The sequence below is a fragment of the Drosophila kikkawai genome, chromosome X (assembly GCF_030179895.1).
Source record: "Drosophila kikkawai strain 14028-0561.14 chromosome X, DkikHiC1v2, whole genome shotgun sequence".
NCBI classification, from domain to species: Eukaryota; Metazoa; Arthropoda; class Insecta; order Diptera; family Drosophilidae; genus Drosophila; species Drosophila kikkawai.
The window spans coordinates 24874581-24897284 of record NC_091733.1 but is presented as its reverse complement, the minus strand read 5'-3'; the positions used below and the strand labels follow the sequence as shown (position 1 = coordinate 24897284).

Below are 22704 nucleotides of genomic sequence, written 5' to 3'. Positions count from 1 at the left end.
GTGTATGTGTGTGTGTATATTTGAGTGGTGTGATGTTTTTGTGTGTGTTGTGTGGGATGGCAAACACACACGAGTGCAAAACGACATGATATTGGCGTGTAAATTATGTTTTGCTTGTATGTTATCCTATCCCCACACCTTCTTGTCAAGACGTTGGCTGCAATTGAATGTGAAAATCTTGAAGAGATGCATTTTCTCAAGGAAATTGACAGTTTTCTTCTAGCTTGAGACTAGGGATGGTGGAAAATATCGACTTGTTGAGATACTATATTGATAGTCGATATATATCGATATTTTAAGGATCAGTGAATGAATAATCGATAAAATGTTGGGTATATCGGACCAATAAGATCAAAGTTAAAGATAAATAAATTAAATCTGACTTTTTTTGATAATATCGATATTTTGATATCGATAAATATCGTAAACTAAGATATTTACATATTTTTTAACTATCGAATATTATTATAAATAAAAATGAAATACATAAAAACCTAAAGGCAATCGAAAATATTTGTTGTGTTGAACACAAATCACAGATTCCCCTTTTTTTCGATAAATACAAAATTTATTTAAATCTTTGTATATCGTCTAAAATCTCCCTTACCAATTTTCCTAGATCAGTCTATGTATATTACATTTTTCCGAATAGTTTTCCCTGCTGCGCTTCAAATAATACCTACATAATTTATTGCAACAATTTACACACTCATCAAATACAGCTCTCCATAGTCTGAATGAAAAACAATTTTCCAACACTTGTGGATAACAATTCCATATTTTATCCGTCCCGCAAAAAAAAAAAAACCCCCCACTACTAGCGCAAAAAAAATTCCTAAACCAAGTGGGAAAAAACGAGCTGAAGAAAAAGCATTAGTGAAGGCCTGCGTGACACATTGTATTGTACGTACAGTTGCTCTCAAAATTATAGAACTAAGTTTATATTTAAATCTAATAAATCAAGCGATTCCAGTGAAATTTGTTACAATCTTACATTTTTTTCTATAGTAAGCTATACTAAGACATTGTTTTTTATTCGATTTACAACTTCCTATAAAATCCATCTTATTATTTACATTTCTTTCCCTTTCCTTGCTAATATTTTGACTGTGACTGTATGTAAATGTGCTATGCTGAAGTGTGAAAAATCGAGCAAGTGTGTGTGTGTGTGTATGATATATATGTATATATAATATATATGTGTATATGTAACGCTTTTGTTCCGAACTACGCTCAATTGCAACAATTACAGCAACAATGCTGCCCGTGAGCCCATTTTATGGCATGTCGAGGTGTGTTGTGATCTGTGCGCGTGTGTGTGTCGTCTGTGAACAATGGCTTGTGTATATGTATACATACACCCACACACCCACACACACACACACACCGACAGAGGCATTGAGTGTGCGTGTTCAATGGCAAACACAATGCTCGAAAAGGAGGGCAAAGTTCCAGCGCAAATTGCATGCGATGAGAATGTGCAACAGCCGTGTCCGTTCACGCCCCTTACAGCCTTCAGTTCTCCGTTGTTCCATTCTTCATCGTACACTGCTACACCCTCTTAACCCCCGTTCACTACCCCCCTAAGAGCTACGCCACTGTTTCCCATAAAACTGCTTGCTACAAATGACTAATTTCACTTTTTCCTGTCTCGCTCCTTGCCATATATATATATGTATTATATGAGTGTATGTGTTTTTCTTTTCTTTCAATTTTTTTCCTTTCTTTTTTTTAGTTCTTTGTTGCGAATTTCATTTCGTTACACTTTCTCCACCTCTTGAAAACTGGCTGTATTGTTTAACGCGTTGCCTCTCAAAATTCTTTCTCACTGATTGCTCGAGCAGGTAAGAAAAAAATAGTATACCACTAAGATTAAAAATTAAAAATCAAGGAATAAATAAATAAAAGAAATAATAAGGATATTAATAAAATAAATAAAAACTATAATTATAATAATAAAAAATTAATGTATGAATCTTAAAACTAGTAAGACATTTTTCAAATAGAGAATTCTCAACTGGTTCAATCCTTAAAATACTGAACTATTTAATATCTCAATTTTAGAAACGATCTACTAGTTTTTTTATTATTTGAATAAATAAATTAAATAATGAAAAAATATATATTTAATTTTAAATGTTAAAATTTTAATTTTAAATGTTAAAATTTTAATTTCAAAAATAAAAAAAACACAATATTCACAAAAAAAAATACAACCACTATTTTATAGCATACATTTCAGAGCACACCTAACCCAAATACCCTTTACACCTCTCACAGCCACACCTGAGTGCTAAGAGTTACCTTTATTTATTTATTGATTCACATTTTCCTTTGCCTTGTGCATACTTAGTTCACGTTGGCGCCCCTTTCAATCATTTGTCAGTTGATAAAATTGCCACCCAGCAAAAAAAGGGGGGAAAGCCGCCCCTCTAACCAACCGCCAAATGAAGCCATGTCAAGGTCTCGGGCCAAATTGAGGCTGACACAGTGTTGGTAAATGCATTTTGGGACTTACCTAAAAAGAGAAAAAAAAAATGGTAAATATAAATTTGATGTAGGCTTTATGGACTTAAAGTATTTGCTTTGTGAATTTATTTTATTTAATCAGATTAAAAAAATATATATATAATATATATAAATAAATGTATAAAATGTATGTTTCTTTTATTATATAAGCTTTCTTTTAAACACTTTAAAGTGTTGCAATGACTTTTAAAAGTTTCCGTTCGGTAGCCTGGGGACTAATCTGATAAGTCACAGAATTCGATTGCAGCTCAGCCAAAATCAGAACTATTCCGTTGGAAAAACCACTCATCTATCTTGCTCACTAATCTTCTTAACTGGCCCCCCACCACCCAAAGGCAACACAAATTTTTGAATATTTTCCCATCGAATTTTCGCACAGATTTTATGCTCTCTCTTTCTCACTTCCCTGAAGCAGTCTCTCTCTCTCTCTCTCTCTCTCTATCTCTGTCTATCGCTCTCTTAATCGAGCACATAATGCAGTTAAAGAAAATCTTCTGCCCGGCGGAGAGCAAAAAAAAAAAAAAAAAGAGCAGCAGCAACAACAAAAAATACACAGATAAAATTGGAAACTTTGGCCAACACTTAATCCAGAACGAAATCCCTACAAATTGTTGGTTCAAAGCTGCAGCAGCACAGGCAGCTGAAAAAACTCCCTTGAAAAAAAAAAAAAATATAGAAAAAAGAAATCATAAAAAAATATGCGAAAAATTTAACGAGAAATTTTCTCTCCCTTTTTCCCCATTTCGCATCCTATGGCAGGCAGAATCGTTTCCTGCATTGCTTTAGATTTTTCATAAAGTTTGTGCATTTTGTATATATATGCACACCCACACCCACACACACACACACACAGGAAGAGTGCCTGGCCCCTTCCGTACACCCCCCTCTCTATTCTCTATTCCACATCCCCCTTTCCGCACTTCCTTCCGCAACAAGGTTTTGGGAAGCACTGTACGCATAGCTAACTAACCACAAAGCGCAAATAGAACTTCCTTGCTACCCCGTTGGGTGGGGGGAAGGTAGGGTTACGGGCTGGTACAATAGAGGGGCCAACTTATAGGATGGGGCTACTATGGATGGGGCCACATTTGAGTGCAAATCAAAGTTTTGTTTTTGACCAAGGACTCGGGAGCAGCCGAAGCCTCTTCAAGTTCCGTTCCTTTCGGCCAAAAGCTGCATGCCATAACTTTTGTCATATGCATGGCTGGATTGTTGACGGAAAGGGGTTTGTGTTCTTTACACTTAGCTAATTATTTAAAACATTTCATTAGCATTTGCATAAAATTCAAATATCACAATTTAAGTTGCGCCAGAACTTATAATTCCCAAGTGATTATTTAACTTGACATTTTTATGTTATATATATTTTATATATGTTATATATATTTTATATATGTTATATATATTTTATATATGTTATATATATTTTATATATTTATTTTATATTTATTTAATATATATTTTATATATGTTATATATATTTTATATTTTTTATATTTTTTTTTTTTATATAATTTACATATTTTATATGAAAATGTACTTATAATTCCCAAGTGCTTTTTCGAGTATATATCCAACAGTAAATTAAATGCATATATACATTTTTCCGGTGTAGGGAAGAGAGATCCTGCAGTTCAACATTCGTTGCTGGCATCGCTGCGGCTGTTATTGCCCCATCGCCTTTAGCAATTCCACCCAAACCCACCCACCCAACAGCATGGACCACGGACGACGGGGACGACCCCCCTTGTATTTCGGAATGTTCAATATAACCACGCTGTACAAGCAATTGCCATGCTGCAGGGCTTCAAATGAGTTGGCAAGATGGTGGAAAGTTGGCAACGCTATTGGGAATGGGTAAGGAAACCAGCATGGATTGCCAACTGAATGAATTGAGTCGCCGCCTCTCCTCAGCTCCATGCAAACATATTTTCAATTACAGAGCCACAACTTTTTTGGTTCACTTCTCGTTGCATAACAATAAACGCACAGAGAAAAGTTGGGCAACAAAAGTTAGCCATGTAGTCACTCAATTAGCCAAACGTACGTAAATGTGGGATCCGTAGAAAGGAATTATATATTGGTTGTTGGTGGGTTGCTTGAGGAGTGTGTGTGTGTGTCTTTCTTTGTGGCAATGTAATTGCGCAAAGTTATAGTTTGCGATGGTTGATTAAGAACATTATGTAATGCTAAATTGACCAGTGGAAATAAATATATATATAAAGGTAAGTTATAGAAGTTCTTACGAAAAGAAGTAATATAAATATTTCTAGATATATTTCTTTATACTTTTCCTTTTTTTATATTCAAACTAAAAGCACTGCTAAATATTTATGAAATCGCTTAAACCTTTATTATTACCATTGTAACATTACATGTCAACAAGTAAACTAAACATAAACTTTATGATATTCCAGACTCAAAAACTTAAAGGACTTGAACCCAAAATCCAAACAAAATCAAATTTACAGCAGCACCCTGGCCTGATCAAGCGAGGCGAGGTGCCAAGCCAGAGGTCAAACTTGATTTAAATTCTTAATGAAATTTTATGGCCAACAGAAGGTTGAAGAAGGGTTGAAGAGAACACATGTACCAGGAACAAGCTTCAAAAAGCAATTTATTATTTAAAAACTAGCCCGGACATGGACATCAAAGTCCTTGGCTCAACAACAACAACAACAAAAACTGAGAAATAAAAACAAAAAACAATAAAAACAAGGGAAACAAGGAAAAACAAGCTGAAGTTCAGGTAAATATACACCAAGGAGTTGGCTTGCCTAATGACTTCTGGTCACCTCATTTGGCCCCCTTTACCACTCCACCTCCTAGTCAGCCTCCTCCTCCTCATCCTCCTTCTCTCCCCAGTTACTCATAAATATAAAACCTAAGAAAGTTTCATGGAATATTTAAGGAACTCAACACACACACACACACATATATGAAAAGAGATTCCACCTTTGTGCGACATTTTAAATATTTTAGCAACAGGTTATGCAACACGCCCCGAGTAAGCTGTACTTTCCATCCCCTTTTAGAAGAAACTTTAAGCGTCGTGGAACCTTTTTCTCATTCGTGGATTGAAGGCATTTTAAATAATTTATGAATGAATAAATAATCCATAATCCAAGCAAGCCTCAAATCAAGCCAAAACTTTTCAACCCACGGAAACTTGTCAAGTTGCCTTTTTCCCCCGAAAAAAAAAGAAAAGAAAAAGAAATGAAAAAACTTCTACAGGCGAGACTGGAATAAATCGAGGAAAAGGATATGTCCAAGGAAAGGTAAAGACAATTGAGGGGAGAAAGCATTTCGATTGATTAAAGTTTAAAGACGAAGAAAAAAAAGTAAATGAATTAAAAGCGAATACATTAACAATTAATTATCATTTATAACAAATATTTTAAGGAATTTTTAAGAAAAGTTTCCACTGTATTAAACTCTACAAAAACTATATAGTTCCTAATTTCTACAAACGTTCAAGTGGATGCTTTCTAAGCCCCCACACACTCATAAAAATAAAACTCAAAACTGACCGATCCCTCCTTCGCTTACCATCACGTAGTCTGTTTTACGAGAGAGGCAACAAATAAAAAACGTATCTTAAAAAAAAAATGAGGGGAAAAATAGAATAAAGAGACAGGAAGAGGCATCGGGGGAGTGTCGAAACTATGGCATAAAATTTCCAATTTGCTGTCTCGACTTTTCGGCCGAGGAAACTTTTCAAAAAAACAGTTGCTTTTTACTTTTCTCTTTTTTTTTCTCCTGCTACTTCTGGTCTGTCTTTGTACCTATGTGTACGTGTGTGTGTGTGTGTATTTTGGGTGTGCTTAAGTTTGTGAAGCTGAAGTGGCAGTGAAGCTTATGATTCAGCGAGGATTCTCGCTCCGCCCTTAACCCCAAACCCCATGTGGATATTGAATTTTATGCAGCCCCCTACCTCTGACTTTGCTTACAGTGAGAAAAATAGTAGCAAAGAAAACCAAGAAGGTTGTTTTAGGAACTAGAATTTCCAACTTTATGTTCAGAGAAAACAAAAAAAAAAGAGTAAAAATGAAATGATTAATATATTAAAAAAAATATTTAAAACAAAAATAATAAAATATTAAAAAATATATTTAAAACAAAAATCTTAAAATATTAAAGAAAAAAAAAATATATATATATATTAAAATATTTACAAAATATATATATTAAAATATTTACAAAATATATATATTAAAATATTAAAAAAAATTTATATATTAAAATATAAAAAAAATATATATATTAAAGTATTTAAAAAAAATATAGATATTAAAATATTAAAAAATACTTAATAGAATATAAAAATGAATTAATATTTATATAAAATATATTTAAAATATATACAATTTCTACATAGCAATTAATACAAAAAAATATCATTTAAAAATAAAAAAAAATATAAGAATAACAATTACTTAAAATTAATTAAAAAATTGTTCTACTATATATTACATAACACTCCTACTTTGTTTTTTTTTTTTTTCTGTGTATTGACGGCACCTTCTTTTTGAACGCTGGCTAATTTAGCGCAAATAAAAATGTTGCACAGCCCCAAAGAATAGTGAATTTTCTGCAGAGAAGAAATGATGGGGAAATGGGGAAAGTGGAGGCTTGGTCGGCAGTTTGCGCTTCATTTTGAATTCATGCGCTGCCTTGGCTTTGGCAAATAACTTTGGACTTTGGCAGTCCACCTCTCATTCCCGAAGCATCGCCCACACCTCGCAAGTCTCTCTTTCTCTAAGCATCCAGCGCCGTGGGCTATAAATCTGTCAGAAAGCAAAAGGATATTCCAAGGGTATGCCAGATTTAATGGAATAAAATTCTAACTTAAATAATATTTAAATCAAAATTAATATTAATTTTCTAAGAATTTTCTAGGCAATTAAATAAATTGGTTCTGATTTGTTATATATATTATATATATTTAAATATATTAAATACCCTTTGAATTAATTTTAGTTTATAGTCATGCTTGATATCCTTTTCACTTTACTCATTTAATTTATTTGTTTCCAGGATACCTTAAAAGTCCTTTCTCATTGCAATACCAACACAACCGCAACTCGACTCAAATAAACTTTGTTTTTCTCGCCTTTTCCGGCTCGCTTTTTGTTTTTTATTGCACGTTTTTTTGTTGTGCCAGTGTTGCACCTTTGTGGGTGGTCGAAAAATGACTCAGAGTCGAAGCCGGAGACGGAGCCGGAACCGGAGACAGGGCCGGAGTCGAAGTCCTGCGGGAGAGCGAGCACAATAAGTTTTTCGACCACATTGAAAACAACTGGGCTTCGTCTGGTCCTGTGGCTTTCGTTCGGTTTTCTGTCGGTCTGATGGTTTGATGGCCTTCTGTTTTCTGTTTTTTGTGTGTTGGTTGTTCTTGTTCTTGTTTTTTTTTTTTCTGTTCTGCCGGACGCCCTCGAGCCTGGTTAGTCCAGTGTAATTGAAAGACGCTGGCTGTGGCAGGACCTCAGTATGGAGGTCCCTCCTCCCCGCCTTGTTGCTTGGTAATTAAAACTTTTGCCCGGTCGGAGGCCAGTTGTGGATGCTGTTGTTTCCAGCAATACGTCAGTTAGTCAATCGTCACCTTCATCGCATGGCAGTACACTCAGAATAAATATATATATATTTATAAAAAAAAAAAAAAAAAAAAAAAAAAAAAAAAAAAAAAAAAAACGGAAAATCGGTGGGAAATTTTTTGTTTATAAGAAGATTTTTAAATAAAATCAAACAGAGAAGACAATACTATTTAATATTAATTGTAAAAAAAAAATTAAAAAAAAAAAAATTATAAAAAAAAAAATTATTAAAAAAAATTTATAAAACATATAATAATAATAATATAAAAATGTATATTAAAATATATATTAAAATAAATTGTATTTATTCAAAAAAAAAATAATAATAATAGAGAATAAACTAAATAAAAGGTAAACAAATTAAGATAAAAATAATAAATAATAAATAAATAAAAAATAAATAACAAAAAATAAAACAAAAATCGAATTAAGATTGTAAAAATCATTTAATTTAACATTTCATCTATATTTTAAATTAAAAACTAAATTGTGCTCATTTTAGGCAATCCAAAATCTCCCCTTTCTGTCATGTGTCGAGCCACATTTGAAATTAGTTAAAGTTTTCAAAGTTTTCCACCTCTCGCTCTCCCAGTCTTTCCACTCCCTATCGTCCTACCTCCCTCTCCCTCTCAAAAAGAAAAGTTTAATTAGTGGGCGTGGCGCAGAAATTAATTAAGGCGAGACGTAGTTGCTCATTATCAATTCAAGAAGTTTCCAAATGGACAGAGAGGAAGAGAAGGCAGCAGCAAAACTAGAGATTGGCTCAGTCATTCATTCAATCACACACACACACACACACACACAGAGCACGTGGCTTCATCTATCAATCCATCAATCTATCATTTCGGGCATCGTTCATCAATGTCATTTCGTGTCTTTGTTTTGCTTTGGTTTTGCCCAGCTTTATTTCTCCACCTTCCTCGAGTCCTTTTTCGTGTCCTTTGTTGCTTGTTGCTTTTGTTGTCCTTTGCCTATTTTGTTACGCTTTTGTTTAGCTCATAGGAGGATTAGGAGGAGGACGAAGAGGAGATTGAGTGGTTGGGATGGAATGGGTGTAGAGATGAAGCATGGATGATGGCAGGAAAAGGTAAGTAAATCAAAGCCCAAACGAAACACGGGGCGTATGATTTATTTTTGGGTCCCAGCACAAATCGGCTCTTTTGCATACGAAACTTAACGCAACAAAAATTTGAAAAGCAAAATTGCCCAAGATTAAGGGATAAGGCTAATAGGATCCAAATAAATATTTATCCTTCAGGATGATCTATATATATATATTTCGAATGTTTCAGAGAAGAAAAATAGAAGTTGCAGAAACAGAAAATATTAATTTAATTTCTTAATAGATTTATTATATTTAGATTTATTGTTAAATATTAATTGAGAATTATACATAAATTATTATTTCAAATAATTTTATATATTTTATATATTAAATATATATTTTTGAAAAATGTTTAATACTTAAAATGTAGTTTGCTAAATTAAAGCGCACATTTTCTGGCCTATTTAATTACTTAAATTTGCCTAAGTTTTTTGCCTCTCTTAACTAAGAACATTTAAATTTTATTCAGTTTGTTTTTTGTTCTATTTTTTTCATTTCATGCAGATGCCAAAGCATTTTCAGAGCATACTTATGCGGGACAGCGGGCAGCAGTCCAACTAAGCCAAAGAGCTCTCCATCTTCTTGGTCTTTTCAAATTTTTGCTTGCCTTCCACTCTTATTATTTTATTTCTTATTCGTTGTTTATTTTTTCTATTTCTTTGGATATATATTTTGTATATATACTTATATATATATAACGAATATATATATTATATATGTCTGTTTCTATTCTTGGCTGAATTGCAACAAATATTTTGGCAGAAATGTTGCAAAAATGTAAGCGAAATGCGTTCCAACATTCATTCTCCAGTTTTTCACTACCCTACCCTAAAAAAGGGGGGGGGGGGGGGATGGGGGTTTCCCCGTCTTATTCGTCCCCATTCCCTACGCTTTCCATCCCTTTTATTCCTTCATTTTTAGTGCCCAGCAATGACATCTTACTTGGCAAGTCGGAGGGCAGCAAGGGAACTCCCAAAAAGCATTCCCAACGACAAGTCATGGTGGCCACATTGCACGGCAAGAAAATATTTGAAAATAAAGTTATATTTTAAAATATTATTTATTTATTAAGAAAGTTTTTAAGGGAAGTAGAATTTAATCAATTTATTGTATTTATTTATGGTATATTTAAACCAAAAAAACCCTTAAAATTAAATACTTTTTATAACAAAAAAAAAAATACAGTTAAAAATCTCTAATTCATTTAGATTAGAAAAAAAAACTACTATTTTTTTTAATAATTATTATTTTATTTAAGATTTTAATTCGTCAAAATAATATTATATATTTTTCCTTAGTGTTTAACTTTTCTTCCACCCATTTTTAACACCCCTCTCTCTACACCCTCTTGCCACAAGAAGTTCTGTCTATTTTCAACTTCCTTTTTTATTTCCGTAATCATTTATATGCAAATCGCTGGCCTGGCATCCTTACACACTCACACATACACTCTCCAACACACACACGCACACTTAAACTTGCCACGCCCACTTTATAGCCAAAAAGTAAAATGAAGGAAGACATTTTGAAGGAAGGGAAGCCTGCGTCTTCGATTTGCCATCAAAAATTTTCCCTGCTCAAGTTTTTCCCCCTTCTTTCACCGTCATTTCATTGTTTCGGGTTTGTTTTCCTTTCGATAAACCTCTATAAATAGATCTATGAGGAATACTGGGTGTATAGAGGGTATATATAAATTAATTGAATTATTTTATGATTTTTTAAAGAATTTTTTATTGCATCTTTTGTAGATTTTATTTACGATTATTTATGTAGAATGTTTTTAATTTTGCATCTTTTTATTACATTTTTTTAAGAGGGTATTTTTAAGTCTTTATTTAATATAGCCTCATACTATAGCCCTGTGTCTTGTTTCCCTTTTTTGTGTGTCATATATATATACTTTTTTCCTGGCAGCAAAGCCAATCGTTGAGATTTTCTTCTTGGCTTTTCTTTTTTTAGTCAATAATTTCGTTGCATATTCTAAGGCGCTCATTTGCATGCGTGTGAGTGTGGGCGTATATGCGTGTGTGTGTGTGTGTGTGTAAAGGAAACTTTTCCCTGCGTCATTTGCAGTTTTTTTTCTCTCATTTTTGTGGAAGAGGAGGAAGCCTGCCAGCTCATTAAAATTGCACAACACTTTGATTTGCATAAGCCGAAAAAATACAGAAAAAAAAAGGAAAGGAGGAAATGGAAAAAGGGAAAGTTTTCCCAGCTATCATTCCTTTTTCCCCGAGACAACCCCGCAAAGTCATTATCATTTGCCAGCGATGTTGGCATTATGAGATTGAAATATCGCCAGCCAACTCGTGTGACCCATTCAATGTCGCTTATCCTCTGCCAGAAAAAAAAAAAAATGAAAAAAGAAAAAAGGAATAACCGAGGCATGGAAAACTCTGTCTGGAGGGTGGGGGGAAAATTCTGGGTGACATGAAAAATTCTCATGGTAAGTGAAACGAGCCCGAGAGGAGGGAAATTCAAAGCTGATTGCATCCACTGAGCTGTAATAGTATTGAATAAAGCCGAGGGAGATGGCTGAATGCTTAAGCAGACATTTTTTATTCTTTGCAGCGACAACATTAATGTTCATTGCATTTTCAAATTTTTTCCCCGACGATTTTTAAATTGCAATCAAGCTGTAAATTCGATTTATGTGTGTGCTAATATGGAGTTTTGATTTGGAATTTACAAAAAAGGAATGCCGCTTGCATTTTGAGTTTATAAGAAAATTATTAATCGAATAAAAAAAAACGTATTTGTTACAAACTCTCTCTAATAAATAAAAAAAAGAAAAAAAAAAAGCTTTCAATACAAAAAATAATAATAATAATAATTAAAAAGATGATATTATAAAAATATAAATATTAATATAATAAAAAATAATAATATAAAAAAAAATATAAATAATAATATAAAAAAAATATAAATATTAATATAACAAAAAAAATATAAATATTAATATAACAAAAACAATATATAAATATAAATATAATAAATAAAATATTAATATTAATATAATAAAAAAAATATAAATATTAATTTAATAAAAAAAATATATAAATATTAATATAATAAAAAAATATAAATATTAATATAAAAAAATATATATAAATATTAATATAATGCCAAAGAATACTATAAAACCATTAACCTTTTATACTTAATTTGTAAAATAAAAATAAAGCAACAAGGCAAATATAAACAAGAACAAGAGATTTAAAAATTTCCCTTCGGATGTAATTTTGTAATGTTTTCCAAAACAAAAAAAAATGTGTTCCTGCCATTTCCGAATGTTTCCGCCTCGGGTAAAATTCGCTTAGCTCAGCAAAACGAACCATACACATATCCCCCAACTGAAAAGTATTTGGTTTATTTCTTTTTGTGTTGTTTTTACTGATACTGGGATGCTGCTGCTGCTGCTGCTCCTGCCTTGTAACTGGAAGCCAAAAACGCCTAAAACATATTTGATAATTGAATTTGTAATACATTTTGTGCTGTGCTTTGAGGTCAACGCGGGTGTCAGGGGGGGGAGTATGGATGGATGGATGCCTTTGTGTTGTTCTTGGTTGTTAGGGATAATTTCCTCGACGAGGATAAGAGAAGTGAAGTGACGCATTGAATTAGCTTTCATTGTATTTTATTTGACAACAGAAAATAACGTTAAATAAATACAGAAAGACACACACACACACAGAGAGAGAGAGACACAGCTGGCATTGTTTTTTTGCTCGCTTACATGACTTGTGGGCAGAAAAAAAAAAAAAAAAGGGCGTATTTAAAACCCTCAAAATGGTGTCCAAGATTGGTAACTCAAAAATTTAATAGCATACTTTTCGACACCACTTTTAAGTTTTTTAAAACTCCCTAAGTTTTTTGCAGAACCCTTGATATTAATATAATAAATATTTTGTTTCCAACTAAAATATCCATATGATTATCTTTTAATTCTTTAAATATTCCCAGTGTCTTAGCTTTAACTGTAGCTCTGCCTGTTGGCTAAGCTCGTTATAATTAACCAATCAATGCGAGAAGAGGCGACACAAACAACGGAAACGCCGAGATAAAGTCAAAGTCCCCGGGAGATCCTGCTCAGGGATCCTTTCCTCTATATCCTCTTCCTCTTTTTTTTTTGTCTTCTGTGTGTGTGTGAAAAAAGTTACTTGGGCAACGCTGATTTATTTACTGAAAACAAAAGAAAGACCAAACAACAAAAGAAACAAAAAGATGAAGATGAGACGACGACCGAGTAATAATAATGCGTAATAATGAAGAGGGGAGGGGGGCCAGAGGAAGACACAGATTCCCGGGAGGGACGACAACAGGGACAAAAGGCAAAACGGAAGTGACCGGGGCGAAGGCAAAGAAGAAGGAGAAGAACGCGAAACTTCCCAGGTAATTATGGCCTAAAAGCGCAATATTTTTTTCTCCCGTTTCGATGTTTTTCCTGGAGGCTCACATAATATACACAGAGAGAAAAGAAAACCGATATGACAAAAATAAAAAAAAAAAATAAAAAATAAAAAAAATAAATAAAAAAAATTTATAAAAAAAAATAATAAATAAAAAAATAAATAAAAAAATAAATAAAAAAAAATAAAAAAAAAATAAATAAAAATAAATAAAAAATAAAATAATCAATAAGAAAAATAATAAATAAAAATAAATATATAAATAAAATAAATATATAAATAAAATAAATATATAAATAAAATAATAAATAAATAAAATAATAAATAAATAAAATAATAAATGAAAAACACAATAAATAAAATATAATAATTAATTAAAAATTAAAAAATAATAAATATTACTACAAAAAAATACAAAAAATTATTTTAAAAAAATTGTATATAAAAAAAAAATATATATATATATATATATTTTAATATTAATAAATAAAAAACCAAAAAATCAAAAAAAGTTTAGTTTAAAAAACGTAAGCTCCTGAGATTAAATATATCAATGGTAATATTTTCGCTTAGTGTATATAATGCATATATATTTGAGTACTTTCACCGTTTGTTTATTGACACACGCACAAGTTGGCCGCTGTTTCTACTTAATGTAATTAGAGTAAATTGCTTTTTAAGTGCGCCAAAGCAGAAAAGGCAACAACAGGAAGATGTTGCAAGGACCAAACCATATAGAGCAAATAAACAGCGTAGCAAAGTTGGGCGTCCAAGGAGTAGGAAAATAATATACACACGCACCCATACATATAAATATATATATATTTTCATATATAAATACGTATAGATATAGATATAGAATGGAGATGAAAGATGATGGGGCAAAGTTGGCTCAACAAAAGTTGCATTTTGCGGGAAAGACCATTATTATGTGGGTTAAAGTTACGCTACACTTCAGTCACGGATTTGTCATTTTCCCCGTCCCTCGCCACCATTAAGAATATGAGATTTGTATAAAAAGCCCATCTATAAAAATCATATATTCCCGGGACTATTTTGTTAAGCACAACAATAAGAAAAAAAAAGAGAGAAGATATTTTGACATTTATTATGGACATAAATCTGTCTCAAATCTTGCCCTTCTTTCATATTTATTTATTTTTTTTTTTATAATTCAGTGAAATGTTAACAAAAGGGGCAAAACAAAACATACATTTTGCTAGAAATTAACATTTATAAATATAGTTTTAGGGCTTACAACCTATTTTAATATTTATATTTTAATAAAATAAATATATAAATCTGTACTTATATTCACTTAAAATTAAACCTACCAGACTTATTTTATTAAATTTTTATATATTTACATTTATTTAATTTATATATATTTATTTTTATGTTTATTTTTATTTATTTATTTAAAAAAAATTGCTATCATTTTAAATTTATTTATTATATTTATTTATTTAATATATTTATTTATTTATTTATTATATTTATTTATTATATTTATTTATTTATTTTTATTTATTTATTTTTATTTATTTATTTTTATTTATTTATTTTTATTTATTTATTTTTATTTATTTATTTTTATTTATTTATTTTTATTTATTTATTTTTATTTATTTATTTATTTTTATTTATTTATTTATTTTTATTTATCTATTTATTATCTATTTATTTTTTCTTTTTTACTGAAAACTAAAGTTAAAAATTCTACATTATCCTAAACCAAGTAACCTCTGACTTATTTAGCACTGTCAGATCGGTGTGCAACATCTATACTTTTGTAGTTCCGTATGTAGGAGCTAGACAATAGGAGAAAGCTTACATATAGAGAGAAGTAAACAATTAGATATTAGGAAGTATTAGGTTTTTTTTAAAAAAGTTAAAGACTCTAACCAAGATATGGCTGACAACAATGTGTCCCAAGTTAACACAAATCCAGGAAGAGCAGGCGAAATCTTCACCGGAGATAGTAATCACACGATGCCGATTATACAAGAGGATCCTGAGGAGCCAGAGCGTTGCTGCTGGATCTGTTTTGCCACCGACGAGGACAACCGGCTGGCGGCATGGGTGAAGCCTTGCCAGTGCCGTGGCTCTACCAAATGGGTGCACCAGAGTTGCCTTTATCGCTGGATTGATGAAAAAATGAACAATGAGAATGAGAATAATGAACCACCGGCACGTTCCGTGTCCTGTCCGCAGTGCCTGACAGAATACATTCTAGAATTTCCGCAAATGGGCACCGTCGGCTTAGTCCTGGAAGCACTGGAGACTTTTATGTCACGGATATGTCCCTACCTGATGGCTGGCTTCTTTATCTCTGCGGTCTATTGGACAGCCTCATCGTTTGGTGCGGTTACGTTAATACAACTTCTGGGCTATGAACAAGCCTTGCCCTTGATGCAGGCCTGCGATCCCCTATTCCTAGTGTTTGGATTGCCTTTCATTCCCATTGGCCTGGTGCTATGTCGCCTGATTTGCTGGCAGGATGCTGTGCTACGTGTGATACAGGGCCGCGAAATTGTGGTGAGAAGAAATATGCGATATGTGAGAATTATCTACATCACTCTGAATCAGGAGGACGAAATCCAGGAGCTGGAGGAGCAGCAGGGAATTTTTAGATATCCAACCGTACCGATAGTATCCGAACCTCCAACGGCCGCTCGTGTTTTCTTTGGAGCAATTTTATTGCCAACCATTTCATGCGCTGTGGGAAAAATATTGTTCAACTCGGTGGAGACCACATTTTTACGCACTCTGCTCGGTGGATTTACCTTTATCGCGGTCAAGGGTATCCTTAAGATATATCTCAGGTATAAGCAATATGTTAGACGCAAGAATCTTCGCATCATGGATTACACTGAGGAGAATATACGCACTTATATGCCCCAAAATAATGATGATTTCGAGGATATCGATATGAATATAGACATAGATCAGGATTTGGATATAGATCAAGATTAGCCTAATCAGAGTTTATATGAAAATGATATTTTTCTACAATTATTATTTGCGTTTCAAGTTAATTCTCATGCCAAACGTGGAACATATTCTTCAAACTTCTCTTTTGGCAATCAAAAATCTTTTCCAAATGAATCTTTTTGAGCTAAATTTATTGTTATAAAAATTAACAAAGTACAAATGTGTAGTCTAAATAAAGCCCTGCCATACTGTTTCACTGTACATTTTTTTTTTATAATTCTGAGTTCTAGAAAAAAGCTTTAGTTATATTTTTTTTTAATTACAAAATTAAAACCCTGTTCTATGTTTAGATTTAAGCATGAAAGCAACTACTTGGACTCATAATTGGCAAACCCTAGACAACAACGAGCCGGCAAACACCCAAACAGGCAAACAACCAAACAACCAAACATTCAAGCAGCTAAACACACACACACACACAACACACACAAAGGCAAAACAATGCCCAACACTTGCAGCACTCAAAACTATGTCGATGAGGGTGGTGGAGGCCCCACAAACTATGCAACAAATTGCTACAAAGTTTGCAAGTTAGCGGACATCTTCAACAGACTTTTGGCGTGCAATTAATAATTAATAGAACTCTGTTATATAAATAAGAGAGTCAAAGTATGCAAAACCAAAAAAAGGTATAAACAACCAAAACTTTGTCGAAAACTAGCAGACAAAGAGTAATGAAATCTGAAGCTTAATAAGGTATCTTTTCTCACCTGTCTGACAGGTTTTAGGGAATTTTGTTAAAAGCTCTTAGGAGATTATTACTTTAAATGTTTTAAATCAGTTTTAACTGTAGGGTCTTCATGTAGTTTTATTTTAAAGCCATTAATATGTGTTTTTTAAATTGATTTTAATTGTTTTATATTTGGAAATAAATTGATAAATAAAGTAGAAAGTTGACATACAATTATATATAATTTATATATTAGTTAAAACTGATGTGATGCCTCTTGGTCGTCGAGTAGCTGTTGTAACTGTCAGTACCACCCATACAACCCTTTTTTAGCCACCCTCCCCTCATGTAATTTGTTTTAGCTCTGTGTCCAACTCAAAAGTTTGTAATTAACATAGCTGGGAGCGTAAAGGGAAACAAACTTTTTTGTAAAATAAATATTATTTTAGTTGCAACTTTTTGGCAATCAACGAAAATAATTTAATATAATTACTTATAATTTAATGCATAATGCATAACTCTTTAATACGCTCAGCTAAAGCAACTGCTGCTGTTCTGTGCTGCTTCTTCAACTATTCCACACGATAAAACCAGATAAATGCAACAAGGGTAGTGGATAACCATTAAAAGTGCACACAAAATGGACGAAAAATAGAAAAAATAAAAGATAACAAAAGGTTGAAACAAACAAACAAAACAAAAAAGGACAGAAGGTAAAACCACAACAATGTTGAAGCGTTGGGGCAACTAACAGGATACTGGACAAAGGAGCCAGGCGTAAATAAGTTGGCCAGAAAGGGTTAACAAGCCACCGCCCACCCACACAGACACTCCTCTTCTAAGGGCAACCAACGCCGCCGCTGCTAAAATGCAGCTAAGCAATTAATTACGCATCTCTGTGCAGCAGGAAATAGGCAGAATTTCAAGAGTTGTTCCTAGATCATCATCAGGAATGGCATACAAAAATTATATATATAAGTATTATGAGGCAAAAAGCAAAGAGCTGGCATTTTTCAAAGTTTAGTCAACTGAATTTTACTTCCTGATTGTTAGAAAAACTTATTTTAATTTATAAACTTTAACTTTATTTATTGGATAAAGTTTATTAATTAACATGACTTGGGAAAGAGCTTCTAAAATAAACTCCAGTTTCTAATTTTACAATATTTGTAATGAAACTACATTAAATATATCGATATTATATCGATGTTTTGTAACAATCATATTTTGAAATTTGCAACCCAAAGGTATTGAAAAATAAAGTTGTATTTATTTAAGAATTCACCTCACTAAATTTATCTGAAAAAAAAACAATTACACTTTCTATCCCAAAATTAAAAATATTTCTATCGATTTTAATATTGACAAGTCGATATTTTTTTGCCCCATCCCTAGGATCAGCTTTCCCTGACCCCTGGCGCTAAAATTGTTTGTTTACTTTCCAATTCTTTCTGTCGCAACCGCAGAACGCGGCAGGGACATTGTTTGTGACAAAGAAGAGAGCGAAGGGAGCAGCCCAGCGAGGCGAAAGCCTGTCCATCAGGACGCCATGGAAGGACATCGTGGCCATACAAACAAACAAACAATTCAACCGGGCAGCAGCAGCAGCAGCACACCTTTCCTTTGGCTGCAGGTTGAGGTTAGTCCTGTTTCTGCTCCTGGTTCTGCTTTTGCTCCTGTTTCTCCTGTTCCTGTTGTTGCCTGGCAAACGGATGTGCACATGCAGCGGATATATTGATTGTCAGAGAGTACATATGCAGACGTGTGTGTATGCCACAGCCAGATATTGACCAATCCACAGGAAAAAAAAAAAAACAAACAAGGTACAGAAAAAATGTTCTATTTTTTAAGGTTTTCTAAAGATATTTCGATAATAAATAGTAAAATAACAACAAAAATTAACAAAATAAATATATCGATATATTGCCTACTAAAATATCGAAACTATGTCTTGATACTTAAAAATTTCCCACAAAAAAAAACTAAAAACATCGATAAATTATCAACATTATAGTATCGATATATTGACTATTTTTAGATTATTTTTAAGATTATTTTTAAATTATTTAATTATCGAAAACAAAATTAAGGCATTTATATATTTAATAATATGAGCACTTGGACAGAATAACAAAATATTTATTCCATAAATAAATTAATTATTTATTATTATTATTAATATAAACAATTATTGTTTAATTGTATTTTCGATTATTAATTTTATTTTTTTTATTTTTATTTATTTTTTTTTTATTTTTTTTTATTTTTTTTTTATTTTTTTATATTTTTTTTATATTTTTTTATTTTTTTTTATTTTTTTTTATTTGTTTTATTTTATAGATATGTATATATACATATATATATATATATATATTTTATTTTATTATTCGTTTTTTGATATATTATTTTAAATGTATTTATTAAATATTTTTGTATTGTTGACTATTTTGTTTTATTAAAATAATTTATTTGGAGCCCTAAAATATATATAAAATATAATATATTTGTTCCTGTGCAATTGCATTTCGACCACCACAGTTTTGACTCACGGCGGGGTCACTAGCTATCAATGGGTTCTATTTTGATATTATTAGAGCGAACAAAGCTCGACTTTGGTTGAATTCAGCTGTGACCCAGCAGGGAGGAAGCTGATATGTCGACCGATAAATATTTTGCGTGGTCAGCGGACTGTAGTAAAGACTCAATTAGGCAGAGGTTAACACAGGAATTGACTAAACTTTCACGTTTGTTATTAAAATAATATTACAAATTTCTATTTTGTCTGGCTTTTACCTGGACTTTTTGACCAAATTGGTGTCTGTTTTAAGCATATTTTTGCCGCTGCTGCTGCTGCTGCTGCTCTCATTAATTTATTGTAATCCCCAACTAAGCTCCAGGATCCAGTGAATTTATTTTGTATACTTTATATACACCCGGACCTACGGTAGCACAGTGGCGGAGCACTCTCTTATTTGATTTTGGTCCGCAACAAATTAGTTGAGTTTTTTTTTCTGTTACTAAATTCCCCAAGGGGAGGACAGAGGGGGGGTAGTCCCTTGGCTCCACCCTCTGATACTTGCCCTAACCCTACTCTTTATCCGTGCTCCCAGGACAATCCTTTCTGTGGGCCATAATAAAATTTACAATGTTATCCCAAAAGTGTTGTCGAGTTTTTGTCATTTCATTTCATTTTCAGTTTTCTTTTAGTCGCTCCTTTTCCCTCTTCATTTTCAGTTTGAAGTTTTTTTTTTGTTTTCGACCAGCTGTCCCAACTATGTGGGCGGACAATGGTCCTGGCGTCATGTTCTGGCTGCCAGGATGTCGGGCATACAAAAATATATATGTATGTGGTAGAAAGACACAGAGCAAGCGTGGGATGCTGTGTCCCATGGCTTGTCATAATTCGCATATTAATGTTGTTCATTAAAGTTATATAAATTATGAATCACATTACACGACCATATGAGACAAAGTCCTTTAACAATACGGAATGGGGGGGAGGGGGGGTCCAGTTCATGTGAATCCTTCTTAATTTTCAAGAGGATTCTCAGTTGGCTTGATAACCCCGTTATCGAATATGTTAAACTGCTTGTTGGCAGGCAGCAAATATTTATAGTGAATTTCTACAAATTCTATATTTATATATTCTTTCACTATTTTTTTATTTATTTATTTCATATTCTTTTAATAATTTTAAAAATAAATGTTTCAGTATTTACCCAACGAAATTCATCAGTAACCATTTTACCTAAAATATACGGAGCTTCTGGTGCAGACTATGAAAATCCGGCTCGAAAGACCAACTAAAGTGCAAAATGTTCTTTAATTTATTAACTTAATTTCATACTTTAAGTTCCTGGATTTATTTATTGCATTTACTGTTGCCACTATTTCCCTTAACTGTTGCAATTCTGATTTTCTTCCTCACTTTTCCCCACATCATTCTTTTTTTTCACCAGCTCCCTTGTGCAAACATATTGATTGGCCTCCAACCGCTTTTCCAAACGCTTTTCCACCCGCAGTTGGCGTTGACCAACAAAAGGGGGCACAAAAAAGCTTTTTTTTTTTTTCCTTCGACACTTTTCTTCGGGGAAGATGTGAAATATATGTCATTCATTTATGCATGCAACATTCTGCACTTGAAGAGGAGGAGTGTGGGGGGTGGGGGGTGGGGGCAGGGCCTCGAGTGGAAAAACAGCCCCTTTTCTCCACCGATTTGATGATTGATTCGATTTGCCTTGCTTCTGGAAAGATGCTAACAAAATGGAAATGTCCGCAGTGCAGTAAAATAGAACGCAGAAACTAGAACACAGAAAGAAAATGTTGAAACAAAAATTTAATTTAAGAAAATAAATAAATATTTATAAAAATAATTATAAAAAATATTAATAAAATGCTTTAAAAGAAGTAAAACTAAGAGGAAAAATCTTTAAAAACTTTCAAAAATAATTATAATATGTAAAAAATACCACATTTGACAGGATTTTTAGGTTGTATTACTAAAAATTAGGCTTAGATTTTCTAAAATATTTATAAACATTTTTCGTTATTCTTGTTTTCTTCAATCTGGCGGCTTGTGTCATCATTAAATCCTGACAACGCAATTCTGGCTAAACGCAAATGGCCAAAATCCGTCGAGTCACGGCTCCCCTGTGGATTTTTTCCAACCCCCCTCGCAAAACCCCATTTTCCCCACCAAAAAAAAAAAAACAAAACAAAAAAAATGTAAGAGAACGAAAGAGAAAAAAAGAAAAGAAGCTTCGCTGAAGAATCTGTTCATCTCAATTGGCAAGATTTTTGCTTTTATTTGCACTCAACCGCTGGCTCGGTTCGCATTTATGTTTGCATTTTATTTGAAAAGCCATCAAGTGGGAAGAGAAAAGAAAATCGCCATTAGAAGCAGGACCTGCTGGGATATACATATATATATTTGTATATATATATATATATATATATAATGGCGTCCTTGGACCGCAATGCAGGGTGCGTATGTGTGTGTGCAGTCATTGGAAAGTATTATACAATCAATTAAATGCCGCAGGATTTGCAATTCCTGGGGCCAATCTTTAAATCAGATTTGTGTGTGTCCTTTAAGCAGATTTTATTGCTAATAATTATACTCCTTTTAAGGAGTTTAAGTAAATCGTAAAAAAAAAAATCACAATATTAAAATAAATAGAAAGAAAAGTGAGAAAATTCACGTAGATAACTTGAATTTTCTAGGAAAACTCTTACTAAATTTATCACCCACAGATTTCCTATTATTTTCTCTTCTTTTTTATCCCTCCTACAGTTTTCCTAGAATTTTCCCTATTTTCTTTTCTATTTTTTTCTCCCAAATATAATTAAATCAGTAGAAAAAATAAAATAAACAAAACACGCTCCACTAGTTTTCAATCTCAATGC

The 22704-nt window shown here is 32.4% G+C and overlaps 2 protein-coding genes across 8 annotated transcripts in view; one reads left to right on the top strand and one right to left on the bottom strand.

Annotated features, from left to right (window-relative positions):
• The window catches only part of rg (A kinase anchor protein rugose), a 211871-nt gene that overhangs the window by 173820 nt on the left and 15347 nt on the right, over positions 1 to 22704 (bottom strand). The gene's annotated exons all lie outside the window — the stretch shown is intronic.
• Positions 15402 to 16829, top strand: LOC108083804 (E3 ubiquitin-protein ligase MARCHF5-like). The gene is made up of 2 exons (XM_017179746.3): positions 15402 to 16172; positions 16224 to 16829. The coding sequence occupies exons 1-2, from the start codon at positions 15546 to 15548 to the stop codon at positions 16608 to 16610; spliced, it is 1014 nt and encodes a 337-aa protein (XP_017035235.1). The 5' UTR covers positions 15402 to 15545; the 3' UTR covers positions 16611 to 16829.

Coding starts and splice junctions, on each gene's coding strand:
- LOC108083804 (XM_017179746.3), top strand. CDS start 15,546: ATGGCTGACAACAATGTGTCCCAAGTTAACACAAATCCAGGAAGAGCA. Junction 16,173..16,223: donor TACAGGGCCGCGAAATTGTG/GTGAGAAGAAAT, acceptor ACTCTGAATCAG/GAGGACGAAATCCAGGAGCT.